The sequence below is a fragment of the Passer domesticus genome, chromosome 23 (assembly GCF_036417665.1).
Source record: "Passer domesticus isolate bPasDom1 chromosome 23, bPasDom1.hap1, whole genome shotgun sequence".
In the NCBI taxonomy this organism is placed as follows: domain Eukaryota; kingdom Metazoa; phylum Chordata; class Aves; order Passeriformes; family Passeridae; genus Passer; species Passer domesticus.
In genome coordinates, this window is record NC_087496.1 from 3,882,833 (window position 1) to 3,900,914 (window position 18,082).

The 18,082-nt window shown below is 53.0% G+C and overlaps 1 protein-coding gene across 1 annotated transcript in view; it reads left to right on the top strand.

Annotated features, from left to right (window-relative positions):
• The first annotated feature begins 2,159 nt into the window (after nucleotides 1-2,159).
• JAM3 (junctional adhesion molecule 3) overlaps nucleotides 2,160-18,082 on the top strand; it is a 32,688-nt gene continuing 16,765 nt past the window's right edge. Inside the window, exon 1 of the mRNA XM_064397927.1 lies at nucleotides 2,160-2,251. Coding sequence (XP_064253997.1) covers nucleotides 2,200-2,251 — 52 coding nt within the window. The 5' untranslated portion in view covers nucleotides 2,160-2,199. The remainder of the gene's footprint in view (nucleotides 2,252-18,082) is intronic.

Here is an 18,082-nt window from a genome sequence, read left to right on the forward strand (position 1 = left end):
TTAAAATGATTCCCAACTCAACAGGGACCCAGCCCAAAGATTGCCAGAGTCAGGTTTTAAGCCAGGCAGCCTTATTAGGTGATTCCTTCCCCTTCATCCTCAGGGAAATGTCCCATCTGGCCATTAGAATTGATGAGACTCCCTGTATTAATTTCACCGGGCTCAGATCAGCCCTTTAAATCTACTCATTAGCATCTCGAGTTAGATCTGCTACGTTATCAGGTTAAATACATTTTTACATCCCTTAACTCCTGCCAGCTCTGCCGAGCTGGTTTACAGAGCAGAGGGGAGCTCTGGCTTTCATTCCAGCTGCTTGATCTTCAACAGCTTCTTAATTACATCCTCATCAGACTCTGCTGGCAGTGACGCAAGAGCCAGCACTAACACAGAACTCGCTCTCTTCGGGGCCACTGTCCCACGCTGATCATTTCTGCTGCTTTCTCTTAATCAAAGAAAAAGATCCTGGGGCACTTTTGAGGACCACACAGCAGCTCGGGATGCTCTCTGTGCAAAGCAAAATCACTAAATCAAACATTTGGCTGTGTCAGAAAGGATTTGGTCCAGCACTAGGGCTGGGGGAAGGTGTCTCTGCCCATGGGGGTTGGAACTAAATGATCTTTAAGTTCCCTCCCAACCCAAACCAGTCTGTGATTCTGTGACTCAGGAAGTTCCTCAAGAGCAGCATTCTCTGCCCAGCTGCTTGTTTATGTTTCTTGCTTACTTTTAAGTTGTTGAAAGTTTATAGTGAAATTCAAAGACCAATGAGAGTTGGCTTTTCAGGGCAAATTCTGAGAGAAATCTCTTATTAGGAGTTCTTGTTAAATACAAGAGGGAAACACTTTGAAACAAAACTTGGATGGGTTTTATAGCCACAAAGTTGCTTCCAGGGCAAATTCTCGAAGAAATCTCTTATTAGGCATTCTTGTTAAGTACAAGAGGGAAACACTTTGAAACAAAACTTGGATGGGTTTTTTAACCACAATGTTGCTAATATCCCGGCTCAAAAAGATTAAAGTCCTCCCGTTGCCGGGCTCGGGGTGAATTTCCTTCTCTCCACAGAGCTTAACCAGAGGTTGGGACCGGTCCCTCTCTGCACCACGGGTGGGATCATCCCTCTCCCCATCCGCGGGGTCCCACTGCCAGGATCTCCCTCTCTCCAGACCTGCCGGGGGTTCCACGGGCAGGACCGGCCCCTCTCCCCTCCCGTCACGGTCCCACTGCCAGCATCGCCCCCTCTTCCCACCCACGGGGGTCCCAAGAGTGGGATCACTGATTCTCCCCGCTGGCTGGGGGTTCCACCAACGGGACCGACCCCTGTCCCCACTCACTGGGGTCTCACTGCCCGGATCTCCATCTCTCCCATCCGGCCGGGGTCCCACGGGAAGGAGCGGCCTCTCTTCTCACCATCTGGACATCCCAGTGCCGGCACCATCCCCTCTCCCCACCCACGGGCATCCCTTTGCTGGGACCATCCCCTCTCCCCATCCACGGGCGTCCCAGTGCCAGGACCATCCCCTCTCCCCATCCACGGGGGTCTCACTGCCAGAACCATCCCCTCTCCCGATTCACGGGGTTCCCCCTGCCAGGACCATCCCCTCTCCCCATCCTCAGGCATCCCAGTGCCAGGACCATCCCGTCTCCCCATCCTCGGGCATCCCTTTGCCGGGACCATCCCCTCTCCCCATCCACGGGGTTCCCAGTGCCGGGACCATTCCCCTCTCTCCATCCACGGGTATCCCCTTGCTGGGACCATCCCCTCTCCCCATTCACGGGCACCCCCCTGCCAGGACCATCCCCTCTCCCCTCCACGGGGGTCCCAGTGCCGGGACCATCTGCTCTCTCCATTCACGGAGTCCCAGTGTTGGGACCATCCCCTTTCCCATTCCACGGGCATCCCCCTGCCCGGACCATCCCCTCTCCCCATCCACGGGATCGCAGTGTTGGGACCATCCCCTCTCCCCACCACGGGCATCCCCCTGCCCGGACCATCCCCTCTTCCACGCGGCGGGCCCGGGGCGCGCCCTGCCCGTGGGCGCGGTGCGTGCCCCCTCCCCTCCCGCGCCGTGCCGTGCCGTGCCGTGCCGGGCCCGCCCCCGGCCGGTGCCCCCGCGGAGCCGGGCCCGGGCTGGCGGCACCCCCGCCCCCGGGCCGGCGCCGCCCGGGCAGTGCGCAGGCTCGGCTCGCTCCGCACACCCCATCATGGCGCTGCGGCGGCCGGAGCTGCTCCGGCTCCTGCTCCTGCCCCTGCTCGGTGAGTACCGCCCGGCAGCGCCCGCACCGCCCCGCGCCCGGCCCGCCGCCCGCCGAGCGGGATGCGCTGATCCCGTCCGGATCCCGCGGCCAGCGAGGGAGCAGGGATGCGGTGTCCCTGTCCCGGAGCCAGGGAAGGAGGGAGCAGGGATGCGGTGTCTCTGTCCCGGAGCCAGGGAAGGAGGGAGCAGGGGTGCGGTGTCTCTGTCCCGGAGTCCGGGAGGGAGCAGGGGTGCGGTGTCCCTGTCCGGGAATCGGGGAGGAAAGGAGGAGGGATGCGGTGTCCCGGTCCCGGAGTCAGGGAGGGAGGAGGGATGCGCTGCTCCCGTCCCCATCCCGGAGCCAGGAAGGGAGGAGGGATGCCGTGTCCCTGTCCCGGAGTCAGGGAGGGAGGAGGGATGCGCTGCTCCCGTCCCCATCCCGGAGCCAGGAAGGGAGGAGGGATGCCGTGTCCCTGTCCTGGAGTCCGGGAGGGAGGCGGGATGCAGTGTCCCTGTCCCCATCCCAGACAGAGAGAAGGAGGAGGGATGCGCCGCCCCAGTTGCGATCCCAGGGAAAGGGCGAGATGCGCTGGCCGGTCGGGATCCCGGGACAGTGAGGGAACAGGAATGCGCTGTCCCGGCTGCGATCCCAGGGAAAGGGGGAGATGCGCTGTGCCCGTCACCATCCCGGGGAAGGGCAGGGATGTGCTGCCCGTGCCCCTGCCCTGCCCTGCCCCGGCGGGATGCGCTGCCCGTGCCTGGCCCCGGGGAAGGGAAGGGAGGGCAAGGGAGGGATGCTCTGGCCCGAGCGCGGAGGGATGCGGGCACAGCGTGGGAGCCGGCGGGATGGGGGACGGGCCGGCACACGGGTCCAGGGCCGGCAGCAAGGACCCGCCGGATGCTGCAGAGAGCGTGGGACACGGGGAAACATCCCAAAACCCAGCTCAGCAAGGAGCGGGTCCAGGGTGCCAGGAATGTGCAGGCTCGGCAGGCAGGCAGGGCGGACACTAGTGCCTATTCAAGACCAGGCACAGGCGCCTATTGTTCAGGGGGCCCCGCATGAATGTTTGCAGTTTTAATTGCAAAAACATTTGCTAATTCCGCTCAGGAATGAATTTGGGCTCATTTGTTGTCTGGCTATTAATAGCTGGAGGGATGAGGAGGGGGACAGCAGCCGGTGGGCTCGTGTTGTCCTCCCCCCCTCTGCCCAGATGGCAGGAGGAGAAGATGGGGTGGAGTGGGGTTAGGCTGACAACCAGCCTACAGCTGAGCACCAAAATACACTGGGCTGAGCGTGTACACACTCACCAGTCACTGTTTTGGGTCAACATTCAAGGAAGTGGATGGAAATATTTCAAACAGTTTATCTAAGGACAAAAAACACTCCTCCAGTGACTCCGGAGAGCTCGCAGAGTCGCTTTGGGTCTCAAGTAAAGTGAGATTCGGGCACTATTTACCCAATCAGTCAGTGGAGGGGTGTGAAGATGACTCTGACACTCATCCCCAGCAAGCAGAGGGTTGTCACGTGCTCCAGGCTCTGGTGTTCACTTGCTTTGCTGTGGTTTGGAGCAGAAACAGCTTCAGCAGGAGAAATCAGGAGTGCCTGATCCCAGAGCATCACACGGTCTGCCCAGTGCTAACTCTGGATTCAGCTGCTCCCTTTGATTGGGAAAAAACACAGATTTAACACGGCTTTCCCTGGCAGAGGGGCTGCAGGGTAGAAAGGTGCCCCATTTCCTTCTGTGTTGTGTGAGCAGAGCCCAAGTGTCCTGTTGGATCTGGCCTAAAAGACAGGAGGAAAGGAAACAAACTCCAGATATTTCTGTGTTTCTTCAGACAATGGTTGCTAGAAGCAGCCAAACCCCACTGGTTTCACACCTCTGCCTGAGAGCATTTACCTGGTGAGTGAATCCAGTGGTGCCAGGCTTTGCTTTCCATTAAATTTAAAGTCAGAGTGCCTCATCCTGTGCTGATTTCCAGTAATGTTTGAATTTGGGGTCATAAGCCCAAAAGATTGGGCAGAATAAAGTTGAGAATGAAAAGGTTTCTTCCACCATGCCTGATTTGAGGTGCTGGGGGCACCCCACTAAAATAGGGTTATGCTGTCAGCAGCACATCAAATTAGACATGCAGGGCTGGTGCTGGATAGTGGGATGGGAGTGTGACTGGAAGGATGTGCTTGTGCCAGCTGATTACTTGGGCGAGAAAAAAAGAAAAAGGCATGAAAAGAAGGAGACAAAGCTCCCAAGATGCCGAGATCCCAAGTCTGCCCTGCTCCAGACTCTGAGGTGCTGCTTTGACTCCCAAGAGCTGCGAGCTGGGCTTGCCTCCTGCTGTGTGCTGCTGCCAGAACAGCCCCTGCTCTCGATTGTGGCCTTAAAACATTGCCATGGAAGGGGAGCCAGTGAAGCATGGAGCGTTCAGAGCATTCCCAGCTCTAGGCACTGAAAGCCTCTGAAGATTCTGCACGTCAGGGAAATGCCATGGCCACGATTAAAGCTCTCGGCGGCGCTGATGGAGAGCGGGGCTCACGGTTGACATCTCTTCTACCTCCAGCTCTCTCCTCTCCAGCTCCCCCGTGGCAACAAATATTTGGATTTTAGAGGATTTCACAGGCTGGGCTGAGGGCAGAGCTGTGGAGACCCTCCCAAAACTCTCAAGTATTTCCTGTTGAAAGCAGAACATGCTGATAGCTTATAGTCCTTGATGGGGAGATAGAGGCAAGTCCCAGGCACATTTCAGTTTTAAAGCTCATTATATTCAAATCTCCTTTTGATTTAATTCTGAGGGCTTGGTAATAGGTTGGATTTCGCAAAAGGCTTTTTAAAATCTATGGAGTAGAAGTTCTCATTTCCTTTTTTTTTTTTTTTTTTTTTAATATATGAAGTCCATCTGTCCCAGCCACCAACAACTGTTCTGAGTCAGCTGTCAGTGCCAAAAACCACTCGGTGGAAATGTTGTTAGCTCCCTTGCAGTGATGATAAGTTTCTTGTTGGTATTTTCTGATGGGAAGTATTTGTAGTATCGCTTTCTTTTCAACAGGCAGTAAAAAACCAGGACAAACAGCTTTGAGAGCCCTGCCAAAATCAGATGCTTAATAACATCTCCCAAAAAATTCCTAGGAAGGGCTTGGTGTTCCTTTTTGGGTAAGCAGGGTCTGGCACCACCACCAAAGAGTGGTTGGATGCACATCTCCTCTACAGCTGTTGACAAGAACGTGACACCAGCACATTCCCTCTTCCCCCAAATGCTTCTGAGAATTTCTTGGTTGCTGAAACATGAGGAGATCCAAAGAGTAAAAATGTGTTTGTTTTAGTCTGCGGACTGAGATGTTGCTCTGCTTTGTGAGCTTGGGTTCTTTCAGTGTTTATTTTCCCTGTACAAGTTGAATTCTGGGTCTCTTGGCCTGCTGCTGTTGTTTTTTAATTATCTGTCCACACACGGGGGATTTGCACCAGGGACACTCTTAGAGTTGCCAAAAAATCACCTAAACAAGTAAATAAAGCAGAATGAGCTGCTGCATTTAGCTCCACCAACAAGGACAAAAGCTGTGGGTGGCCTCCTGCCAGTTTGCCCCTAACTTCAGCCATCTCCAAAGGGCACAGCAATGATCAGCCCCCACTCGCTCCTGCTTCCCTTGCCGCTTGCTTGGATTATTAGTTAAGTTTCTCTTGCAAATTGGGCTGGCTGCTGGCTCATCCTCTGCCATGAGTGCTTGTGTGTTGAAGCAGAACTGGCCTCCCAGTTGTATATTTAGAGCTAATGCTTCACAGTTGATTGCATCAAGCCCTGATGATCCGGAGAAGGTTCGTGAACTCCTTACGGAGCCAGCCTGAAGTGGTGGGAGGGAGTTAGCAAAGGCAAAGATTTCCACAGGCCAGCAGGATCCCGAGTCCTCAAGAGTACTTGTCTGCACAACACGAGCTTGTGTTGCCAACATGCCCCCTCAACAAGATAAAACCACAGCTCTGTGCAAAAAAAAAAAAAAAAAGCTGGTGGCCTGCTTGGAAATTGCTGTTTGTGCTAAAGGAGATGAGTTCCAGATATAAAATTAATTAGGATAATTACATTCTCAATCTGGCTTCTCCATCAATGGGAATTGGAGCTGCGGCGTCTCCTCCCGATTGATAAGGGCTGGTTGCCTTCCCTCAGAGCCCCCAGGGAGTATCGTGTTTTCATGAACAGGATCAAACCCTGGGTGAACACTAAACATCACTCCTGGCAGGTGGAGGAGCTCAGGGCGTGTGCAGCAAATCCCTCGCTGAGTCAGGACACGGCCTCAGAACCAGCTAATGGCTTTAATTGCGCTAATGAATGTTCTGGACACGGCCTGAAATTTCCCCCAAAGGGCCTGGATTGCGGGCTGGGTGCAGTTCTGGCCACAGCTGTGCTTGGGGCAGAGGAAATACCTGCTGGGTCACAGCGCTCCAGCTCCCTGCTGGAAACCAGAGGTTTCACTTTTCAGAAGAATACATAATAACATAAAAATTGGACTTTTTTTTGGCTGGAAAACTGAGGTCTTTGTTTGCTTGTGACCCTTCGGAGCACCAACAGGAATAACCTGAGGGCAGAGGTGTGGCTTGAAGAGTTTAAATTCTTTTTTTTTGTGGAGATTTAGCAAAATAAATCTGTGGGGAACAGGACAGCGAGGAGTTCATGGAGTCCATTCCTTGTCCTTTACCAAAATGAATCTGGAGACAGAACAGTGAGGAGCTCATGGAGTCCATTATTTGGCCTTCACCAAAATAAATCTGTGGGGAACAAGACTGTGAGGAGTTCATGGAGTCCATTCCTTGGCCTTCACCAAAATGAATCTGGGGAACAGGACAGTGAGGAGCTCATGGAGTCCATTATTTGGGTATGGAGTCCATTATTTGGGTTTCAGCAAAATAAATCTGTGGGGAACAGGACAGTGAGGAGTTCATGGAGTCCATTATTTGGGTTTCTCCAAAATAAATCTGTGGGGAACAGGACAGTGAGGAGTTCATGGAGTCCATTCCTTGGCCTTCACCAAAATGAATCTGGGGACAGAACAGTGAGGAGCTCATGGAGTCCATTATTTGGCCTTCACCAAAATAAATCTGTGGGGAACAAGACTGTGAGGAGTTCATGGAGTCCATTCTTTGGCCTTCACAAAATGAATCTGGAGACAGAACAGTGAGGAGTTCATGGAGTCCATTATTTGGGTATGGAGTCCATTATTTGGGTTTCAGCAAAATAAATCTGTGGGGAACAGGACGTGAGTCCATGAAGTCCATTCTTGGCCTTCATCAGAACGCTGGTTTCAGGGATTATCAACCCCTCACAAACTCCTGCTTCTCATTTCAGGAGTCAGGCAGCCTCTTTGGGGGATAAACACTGAGGGAGGTGTATTTTGAAGGTGTTTTCTGCTCAGGCACAGGTCCTGCTGTCACTTTGGTGGCCTTGCTGCCACTCGAAGGAAGCTTTGTGTGACTCCTGGGCAGGACTTCAGCTGTCCAGCACGGGGAGGGCAGCACCAAGACAGCTGCAGACGGAGCTGGAGTTCTGTTCTTCAGAGCAGCATCCTCAGCCAGGCCTTCAAATGTCTTAGGAAAAAAACCGCCAATGTGTAAAAAGTGAGTTTTGGAGAGGGAGCTGCTCTGCAGTTCCTCAGTGTCTTGTCAAAGGTGCTTCTCTGCTGTGTTGGGGATTGGAGGGAATTGCTTTAGGTGCATGTTCCAAACCAGAAAACAGAGAAAAAAAGAGCAGCAGAGGTAGGAGCAAAATTTATAAATGGGAATTGACCAAAAAAGAGCCCCAAAACAAAAACCAACCCAAACGAGCCAACCAAAAAAACCCCAAAAACCCCAAAAAAACCCCCAAAAAACCCAAAACCCAAAAAGACTCCCAAAACCAAAACAACCCCCAAAACCATAAACAAACAAACAAAAAACAAACAAACAAAGTCCCCCAAAACAAAACAAAAAAACCCCAAAACAAAAAAAAACCCCTAAAGCAACAAATATTTCAGAAATTTCTCCAGCTCCTGAGAGCACAGTTGGGTTGGATTCCCATGAACTCACCTGGAAAATGCTGTCAGATGAGAGTCCAGTCAGCTCTGGGCTGGCATTGGCTAATCAGAGAGAAACTAAAGCACACACGTGTTGTAACCTGACAGCCCACAGGTACTTCAGATAAGCTCAAAAAATTAATGGGAATTGTTCTGTCGTGCAAGAATCGCTTGTCAGTATAAATAATCCCAGGTATTGGGCTCTGTGGTGCCCCTCGTGGGCTGGAGCACAGGGCTTAAGACTCAGTGACAAGGGGAAATGAAGGTTTTTCAGAACACCAAGAGATGAAGTCGATGAAATTAAATTGTGTTCAGATAATGCTTAAGGTTTTCCTTTTTTTTTTCCCTTTTTTTTTTAAAGTCATAAATCCTAGGGATTTCAGAGTTAAAGCCAGAACATGCTGGAACCTACTCCCTTCAATGTACCTGATTATTACAACACAAATGTGAGATCAGCAGGTTTTTTAAGAGTCCTCTTAATTCGTTTGGGCACAGCTGGCTCATTTGAAGACACTGAGCTTCAAAACTGCAGCGTGCCAGGGACTTACTCTATCTGTGGCATGAGGCTAAAAAGCAGCAGTGGACAATGTTCAGCAGTATTTTAAGATTTTTAATCACGCTATTAAAATATATTTTGGTGGCCTAGGTAAGATTTTCTGCTGAGCTGGAGAAATCCACTGAAATCTAAGGGGATTTTGTTCCTATTACTAGGCTGGGTTTCTAATGCCCGTGACCTCCTCTGAAAATCCCTGCCTTAATAAACTTTGGGCAATTTCTTATATAAGTGGCCAGTATTTGACTGAGAGGACATAAATCAGGACACTTTTAGGCTCTGTTTTGAGGGGTGGGAGTGAAATACTTGAAAAATTTCAGATCTGTTGAAAGCACTCGACTTCCCTGCTCTCTCCCCTTGAGACATCTAGTTAAGTTGCCATTTTTGACACTCCTGCCTGGTGTATCTCAAGATGTGCAGCCATGAGGTCCTTCAGTGCTTGCTGAAGGAGCCCATGAAAATCTCACATTTCCAAAGGAAGTCAGGAGTTGTGTTTCATTAGTGACAGGGAATAAGGCTGGCAAGCAAGGTCATGGAGGAGAGCTCTTTTGAGAGCCAGGCTTACCTTTTAGCAGAGAAGCAGAGCTATGCACAGCAGTCCTGCTTTTTATTCCCAGTGGAAATGTTCCTGCCACTTTTCATCCCTCCAGGGTGGCTGTGTGTTCTCTCAGACCTGGAGTGGAGGTGGCTGCACAGCAGAGAACTTAATGATTTTGTCTGTGTGTAAATGGACAAGATCTTTCAGCCCCAAAATCACCCGTGGAGACAGCATTTATTGTTTTGCCAGGACGTTATCCTTGGAAAACAGAGGTTTGATGGATGTGGATGCTGTTACCTGTGTTACAGAACAGCTTCTGTTCATGGCTCCTTGCTGGGGGCTGACCAAAAAAAAAAAAAAAAAGAGAGAAAAAAAAGAAAAACTCACTGGAAACCCCCCAAAAGATTAATTCATGGTGCTATCAGGCTGCCATAAAGATGAGGAGCATTCCTGGGAGTATGGGATGATAACTGGCTGTGTGAATGGTGGTGCTGGAGAGAGCCCCTGTGTCCACAGCAGCTTTTCCCACGTACCCCAGGGTCCATTAAGGAGATTGCTGCCTGCTAATGGACTTCCTCCTGAGGCCCTGGCTGCTGACACTCTCCTGAATGATTTCCGGCAGCTCACACAGCAGGGAAGGTGTTGCAAAGTCCTGCAGCTCTTGCTGCTCCTGTAAAAAAGCTTTTATCCCCTCAAAGGGAACTTATCAACAGCTATTTTTAATACACACTTAAATCTTCGCTTTAATCTTTTTCTTCAGCATTGATCTTCAGAAAAAGCTTGCAGATAAATATTTCTTTATGCCCACCACGTTGTTTGGGGCTGGTTATTTTTAGAGCCTGGAAAACATCCGCTCTGTGCTAGGGAGGTCCTGGGCGTCTTGGAAAGGGAAGTCCCAGCTCTGTGCTCTAGCCAGGCCTAGCCCAGCCTGTGGGAGCCCTTGGAAGAAGTTGCTGAGGTGTTTAGGTACCAGCAGAGTGGAAAAAGTAATGCCCCCCTGTTAGTGTGATTGCTCCGTGCTTTGCTGTTGGGATTGGAGACATGAGCCATGGAACAGGTTGGCTTCACCCACCACGGATCTCCTTGCTGATCTAGAGGATCCTACACAGCGCAGGAGGTGCTGGTTTCCCTCCCTCTCTGCTTTTAGCTGCTCTGCTGAGGTTGCAGGTGGTGGATGTGGATGGGGCTGCTCTGATTTCCCAGCGAGGCGATGCCTTATCTCCTTCAGAGCTGATGGAGTTGCCTTTGAACTGGCAGAGTGCCTTGCAATCGCCTACTGAGCCTTGTGGGCTCTCCCTCAAGCAGAACTGGCTGTTTGAGTTGGTAAACATCCTTCTGGAGCTGGTGTTTTCCCTTCATTTTGGCCAGTTTTCAGCATCCCATAAATCTCAGGGCAGAGCAGAGCTCTGCCTGCTGGAAAGGAGCTTGCACCAGGTACCAGCCCCTCTCTGCTGCCATCAGAAATGCTCTGGAGGGCCTGGCCAGCACACAGCTGTCCTGTCCCACACAGCAGGGCGAGATGAGCCCTTTGAAGTCCGTGCTGGGGCTGGCAGCAGCTCCCGAGGCACCCCGGTGCCCCCCTCTCCCACTGCCAACTGCTCCTTGGCTTCTCCAGGCCAACAGCTGAGCTGCCACCAGGGCTGATCCTCCTGCAGGGCTGGGGCTGTGACAGGGGCAGAGGGGACTCCAGATTCCAGCTTATTCCTGAGCACGGGAGGATCTGGGGGCTCTTTGCCCACGTCCCAAGGCGTGCTCGTCGCCCACCAGCGTCCTGCTGCTGGTCCACAATAGGGATTGTTTTCCCTGCCTGGGCAGGCTCCTGCTGCTCTGCTGCAGGCTCCTTGATCCTCCTCTTTCTGCAAATATTTGGAACAGATCCTTTTTGGCTGTTTTGACAGTTTGACTCAGCTATTAAATGACAAAAGCAAGCTGGGGCCAGGTTCACTGTGGTTACAAGCAGCTCTACAAAGAGGGGAGCTGAGGGTCAAATTCAGACACGGGGCTGTGTGGGAGAGGTCCTGGCCTCGAGGCTTGGTCCTGGAGCAGGGCTGGATGCAGCAGCTCTGCTGCATCATGCAAGGGCATCCCTAGCCTTTGCTGGCTGTGACACTGCACAGTCCCAAGCAGTGTGGTTTTGGAGTGCCAAATATGCCATCATCCTGGCTGCTTCCATATTTCCCAAGAGCTTTTCAATTCCTGGCTCGTCCTCGGTCACTTCTGAGGCACACATGCTGTAAGTCCCACATCTGTCACTCAGCTCCACGTCCTGGACATGAGGCAAAGACTCCCTTGGCTATCAAGGCTTCTCTCTTTCCTCCCTCTTGGTATTTGTGCCCCTCATTGAGAAGCAGTAGCTCCTTCAAAGACATGCAAGGAAGCCCATTTGCAGAATTTACAGCTGCTTCCCCAGCCTTGAGTGTCCTGCTCTTTTAGAGCAAGCTTTTAAGCATGTTCTTAAGTGGGAAGATAAGTGGTGTTAGGATCCTTTCATCTTCTGGCTCAGAGCAGGCTGGAGATGGCTGATAAGGGGATGACAGCAAGGAAGATGCATAGGCACCTTTGGATTTAATTCGTACTTTGCAAGGCAGTCTTTAAAGCACATCTTGGGTGGGAAAAGAGGCTGGTAAAATAAAGCTGGGCCTTCCCTTCTCAGCATATGTCTTTTCCTCATGTCTCTGAGGCAGATTCTCTGTGTGTGCCAGCAGACTGAGCCGGGTTCTCCATTTCTGAGCCCTCCTTCTGCTGCTGACATTCGAGGCACTTGGCTGGGGCTGTCTCTAGACACTGTTTCGGCTGGTGATTTCATTTGCACATTTCTTTTTTATTTTTTTTTTCTTCCCTGCAGCAGTCCTTTGCACATTTGGGCTGTGCAGCCCCGCACGTGATGGGCTGAGCTGCATTCCTGTGCCAGGGGCTGCCAGACAGCACCCTCAGCCCCACGAGGCTGGGAGGCTCCAGACCCCTCCTGAACAGACTCTGCATTCAGCTCCAGGATTCCTGCCTTAGCCCCTCGTCTGCTGGCTGCAACAGGTGGCAAGCACATGCCTGGGGGGGTCTGTGCTGGGGGTGGTCTTCAGGGTCAGCTGTATGCAGCCCACATTCCTGACACGTCCCCCTGCCTCACCTTCTGGCCCAGCTGGCCCTGGGACACCCAGCCCAGAGGTTGCTGGCCACGTCCATGCGCTGCTTGTGGAGAACAAACCACTACAAAGTGGGGTGTCTGCGGGCCAAACCTGCCCCAGCCTGCTGCCTGCTCCTCCGAGGGAATGGGGCAAAAGCAGCAAAAGGTGCCAGGTGCTCCCCAGCACCTCAGGGCACACACCCCGTGTGTCCCACGTCCTGGGGATGGCACCTGTGCAGCTCCACAGCAGCACATTGCACAGGCTCTGCTGGGAGCCGTGGAGCTGGCGAGCTCCCAGCCATGCCAGACCTGGAACAGAGGTGAAAGTGGAGCTGTTTGAGGCAGGGAGTTCCTTGGCAGGGCTTTGGCACTGTTTGCAGGCGAGCACGATCCGGAGGAGGCAGTGCCTCGTGCCCTGGGAAGCCCAGATCCAGGTGTTGCTGTTGATTTTCCTGTTGTGTTATCTGGGATTTCTGCTCCTGGTGCCAAGTCCCTCCAGACGAGGCTACTAACCTTCCCACAGCAAGCCCCATGTCCCTGCCCCTCAGGCTCTCTCTGGGGAGCTGCTGCAGCTGGGCAGGGCTGGCTCTGCCACCCCGGAGCTGCATCCCAGCCCCAAGTGTGAGCAGCGGCTGCAGCTCCCTCTGGGATCAGCCCCCGGTGCCTCTGCACCTCGCTGTTACTCAGCACTTTTCCCTGACAGGGAATTAAGTAGGATTTCTAGGTCATTGTGGGGCTGTCAGGAGGAATCGTCTCCTGCAGACCTCATTATCAAGGCTCTTTCTGCAATGCCAGACTTCAGAACAATTGCAGCCTGGTTCCCTAAACACTGACTAATGAGACAGAGCTGTTAGCAGCAGTTTGCTAAATAAAGGCTGTTTCTGCCTGAGACAGAATAAAGCCAGACGGGATTTTCTTAGCTGTCTCTCACACAGAAGGTATTTCAAAGGACCCTGATTAAAATAATGAGATAGATGTTGCTCTCGTGGTGGCTGCGTGGGGTCAGTGCTCGATGCCAGTGCCAGGTGCTTCCCCACAGCAGGGACTTTAGCTTGTGCTCAAGAAACCTGAAATTCTCTCCTTGGTTTCAGGGCATCCTGAGCCTCTCCCTGAGCTCCTGTGCCTTTGTCCTGCTGTGAGCTGCCGTGTCTTTGTCCTGAGCTGGTGCTGACCTCCCTTTCCTTGGGTGTCACAGGAAGATGTTCTGTGATCCCCAGCGTGCAGCCAGGCGTGCCCAGCATTCACACACATGGCTTGGGAAGGCAGCTGAGCAGAAGGGACAAGTGTGACAAGTGTGTGGCAGCTTTTGAGAGGAGCTGGGGGGTTGCAGCCTGCCCAGAGGAGACAGGTGAGATCTCAGCTTGTGTCTGGGCTGAGCAGGAGGGAAGCAGCCCCCACCTGGCTGGTGTAAATCCAGGTGACTTCTGTTGATGTGCCTGTAATGAGATTTTTCATCCTCCCTCTCCTCCTGTTGTCAGAAGGGCCTGGATTAAAGATAAACTCTGGACTATGATGGGATGAGTCCTTGCCTCTGGCTGGAGCAGGCACAGGAGGGCTGGGGAGTATTCCCTGGCCAGTTTTGTTTGAAGAGGTGCTTTGATGTGGCAGTGGGAGTCCATGGAAGGTAAACGGTGTCTAGACAGGTTTTTCTCACTCTCTGTTGTTATCTCTGAAGCAGCAGGAATGGTGCCAAGCAGGCTGAATGGCTCCAGAGGCAGAGCTGTTTCTAGAAAGATGGAAGGTGGTTCTTCTGGAGCATCCAGGACAGCTCTCGCCAGACCCTGGCTGAACCTCTTGCAGGTGGAACCTGGATCACTTAATTGCAGGCAGATGCTGCTAAGAGTGAGCAAGAGAGCTCCAGGAGGTGGCCAGTGTGTTCCCAGTGAGCTGGCAGGGCAGAGAGGTCCAGGAGAGCTCCATGAGCAGTGCTGTGCCTGGCAGGTTGGGAATCCAGGGTGATCCAGTCGATTCTGGCAGCAGCAGAGTGCTGAGGGAAGGCTCCCTTGGTCTGGCTAGCTGGAGAGAGGCAGGACTTGCCCAGCAGAGCTGGCCTGGGTGCCCAGTGACCACTGCAGTGGTGGTCAGTGGCTGTGGGAGGGAAGGGGAAGGCAGCCTGGGATCTGGAGAGACTTGTGGCTGGCTGGCAGGCGCGGCTCTCAGCGCTGTCTCTGATATGCCATCTCCCCAGGCTGTTTGGGAGGGGAAGTGGAGACTGGATTCAAATGCCTATTGTCTGTCCTTCAGCTGGGAGCAGAGCCAGGAGAGAGAGAGAGGTGCTGGCAGCATCTGATCCAGGGGCAGATGCGAGGGGAAGCACACTCATCCGTGAAACGCTGGCGCTGGGATTTTCAAAGGAGCCTCAAAGGTTAAGTGCCATGTGCTGGAATGTGTACACGAAGGTCAGGAGAGAAATCTGGGGCTCCTGGGATTCCTGCAGGGCCAGGGGAAGCTTTCTGCAGGCAGCTCTTGCCACAGGGACGAGGCCCTTGCAGCATCTGTGTGCTGGGCTCCTGCTGCCCTGGGCCCCAGTGGTTTCAGCGTGGCCATGAGGAGGGCAGAGCCACTCTGTGCCAGGTTTGGTGTCACCTGGGAAGCCTCAGAGCAGCGCAGGTGAGCTCAGCCTGGCTCCCCTCTCCTGCAGCTGCCAGGTTCTGTGAGCTGAGCATTTCCCAAGCCTGCCTGTCCTGTCCCCCTGCCAGAGCAGGGCTCAAACACAGGTTTTGAGCAGAGCTGGAAACTTGGCACCGAGGCTGGAGCAGCCAAGAGCCCAGCTTGCTCCTCTGTGTCAGGGCTGGCTTCTGTGCTGCTGTGGGGAGTGCAAATATGTTCCCAATCTGTTTGCTTCGCTGACATGGCTCCAAGACACACAGGGAACAGATACACTGACCAAGAAGGGGCCATTGTTACAGGGACCTTCCTGACTGTGCCTCTGCTGTGCTCCATCCCCAGCATCCACAGAGCTCAATCCTCCCGGGGCCCCCAGCCTGAGCTGCACATTAGCCCAGACAAGGCAGGGGTTTGCTCCTGCTTTACTCAATTTGTCCATCTGTGTGCCCTGATCTGGCCCTTTGATTTCCGGGCTGATCTCTGGCAGGCAGGTATTAAATCAAGCTGCAGATAAAAGCACTTCCAAGCGTTGCCTCCCTGAGAAGCAGCCCAGACATGCAGTGACACATTGCTAATTGCAGCCAGGCAGACAGATAGCAGTGCTGGAGGCTGAGCAGCCAGGAGCCAGGGGCTGATGGGCTGATGGACAGGTTGGGGTTTTGGCCAAGGAAGAATGAAGGCCCCAAGAAAAGCAGAGAAGAGGAAGGGAGTTCCCTCATTTGTTTTTAGCAGGGCTGTCCTCTGAGAGGTATTTCCTTAAGCTTTATGCGGTCCGAATTTAGTTGCAACTTTTATGAACAATAAAGACTTCCATGGTTTCCCTCGGAGGAACTGGAATGAATCCAAATAGATTTTAGTCCTGAGAAGCAGATCCTGTTATTAATGTCAGCCTAATCATTTCTTTCGATCTCCTTCCCACCTTTTTTGCCATTCATGCTGCTAAAGCCTCCAGGCAAGTTACCAAGTCCAGTTTATCCTTTTTAGCTGTTTCTGACTTTTGAGCCTCCCTGGCTTTTTGAGGGCATTTAATAAACCTGCCCCAGGCTGGGGTGGGGACTGTCCCTGCCTCAGGAGAGAGCTGGCAGTGTGACACACGAAGCCCAGAGGTGGCAGGGCATGGCACAGAGCTGAGCTGAGCCAGGGGCCAGCACGTGCTGCTGGGCCCGTGTCTCCCTGGGAAAAGGGCTCTGACCAGCACTCCACTGGGAGCACTCGGCTGAGAAAATTCTCTGCTAAAAATAGCAGCCGATGATGTTTAAGGAGAAAAACAAGGCAGGGTCTGGGAGAAGTCGGTTCCCAGATATGTGGCTAATTCAACTCCCCCAGGACAAGTAATCTTTTAACCCCTCTGTGCCAAGGCTCGTTTCTGCTCTATTAAACAGACTTGCCCTGGTCAGGAATTCAGGCTGGGACGAGCCAGGATGGGTTTTGTCCTCTTTGCTCTGACACAGCATTACTCCCTTCCCCTTCCCTCTGCTCATTTATGCTGGCATCTTCCTAATAGCTCTGTGTGTCACGCTTTTCATCTTTATCTGTCTGCAACTTCACCTGGGCTCCCTTTAATTCCCTGGTGCACTTCCTAAGAAAATAATCTCCCCTGAACCCTGCGGCAGGTTGGCAGCCTGTGCTTGCTCAGGCTGATGTTAACAAGGGAAGTCTTTTCAGATCTGCTCCTGTGATCCAGGGCTGCCCCTAAAATCACATCTCTGGGCTGGCACACAGCTCGCTGAGTGCCTTTCCCCCTCGTGGGGCTGCGTCCTTTGTTCTGACAGATTCGCTGCAGAGCTTCAAAGCTGCCTGGCGGAGGCCAGCCCCAGCTCTCCCGCCTGGAATGACGGCAGTGGGATCTCTGCGAGCTCTTGGTGTGCTCACAGGCAGCTGGGGATGTTCCCCGGGTGCCTGCAGCAGGCTCCTGCAGCGTTCATTTGTGCGCGTTTCGCGTGGCGCGTTGCGCGACAATTGCGGTTTGTACCCGGGGCTAGGATTACACACACGCAGGAAAAAAAAAAAAGGCAGAAATTACACTGTAAAATTGGAGGAAATGTTCTTAAAACGAGCTCTGCTTTCAGTCTTGTCATAAATGATTTCTCTGTGTGCTTGCTCACGCCCTCTCCTGTTCCCTTCTCCAGCCTACTCCCGGCTCTTGGCTCGGATGACTGCTGCTCTCTTCCCAACTCCCATTTTCCACAGGAAGATGACATGGTTGGTCTCCAATAAGCAGAACCTCGGATCCGTGTTTTGCTGGTCAAGCTCTAGGCTGGAGGAGAAGGGAGGATCAGGAGATTAGAGTCACAGACAGAGGAATAGAGGATTATAGGCTAAACCCCTGCAAGTCTCTGTATTGATGGTTGGGACACAGCCAGACACTAAGGAGCACTGCAAAGCCTGGTGCTGATAGCATATCCGCTTATTTCCTGTCTTTGCATTGCAGGCAGCTTCTGAGATGTGTGTCCTCATCAAAAGCCAGGGTCAGGCAGGTACCCAGCATCCCAGCTCCCAGGGAAGTCAAATACCTGCTGAGATCAAGTCTGTGCCTGGGCTGGCGCTCAGCCTGGAAAACGTCACCGTGGCTTCTGAGATCCTCAGCAATCCTTGAGTCAAATTCCCACACGAGCCAAAAATAAAGGAACTTGCCCCTTTTCCCGCTGCAGTTCATTCCCTCTCCCTGACACTGGCCATAGATCCCTGTCACGTCACTGACCCCACTGTGCCCTGGATTTCATCCCTCAGCATCTGTCCGCTGCCAGGTGAGTCCTGCTGGGAGGAAGGGAGAGGACAGCAGGAACACCATTGCCCCTGGCTTTTGTGGTAGTTATCTGCTGGCTCCCTCCCACTTTGCACTAATTTGGTACCAGCATCTGCCACTTTGGGGAGGAAGGGGACTTGCTGAAGTGAGAAATAACGTAGGATGTGCCTGCATGGCAGCTCCTAGGGCTGGCTGAGGAAACAATGGAAGGCAAGTGGGAATAGGCAGGAAGGGTTGGTTTCAAACCTGCCCTGT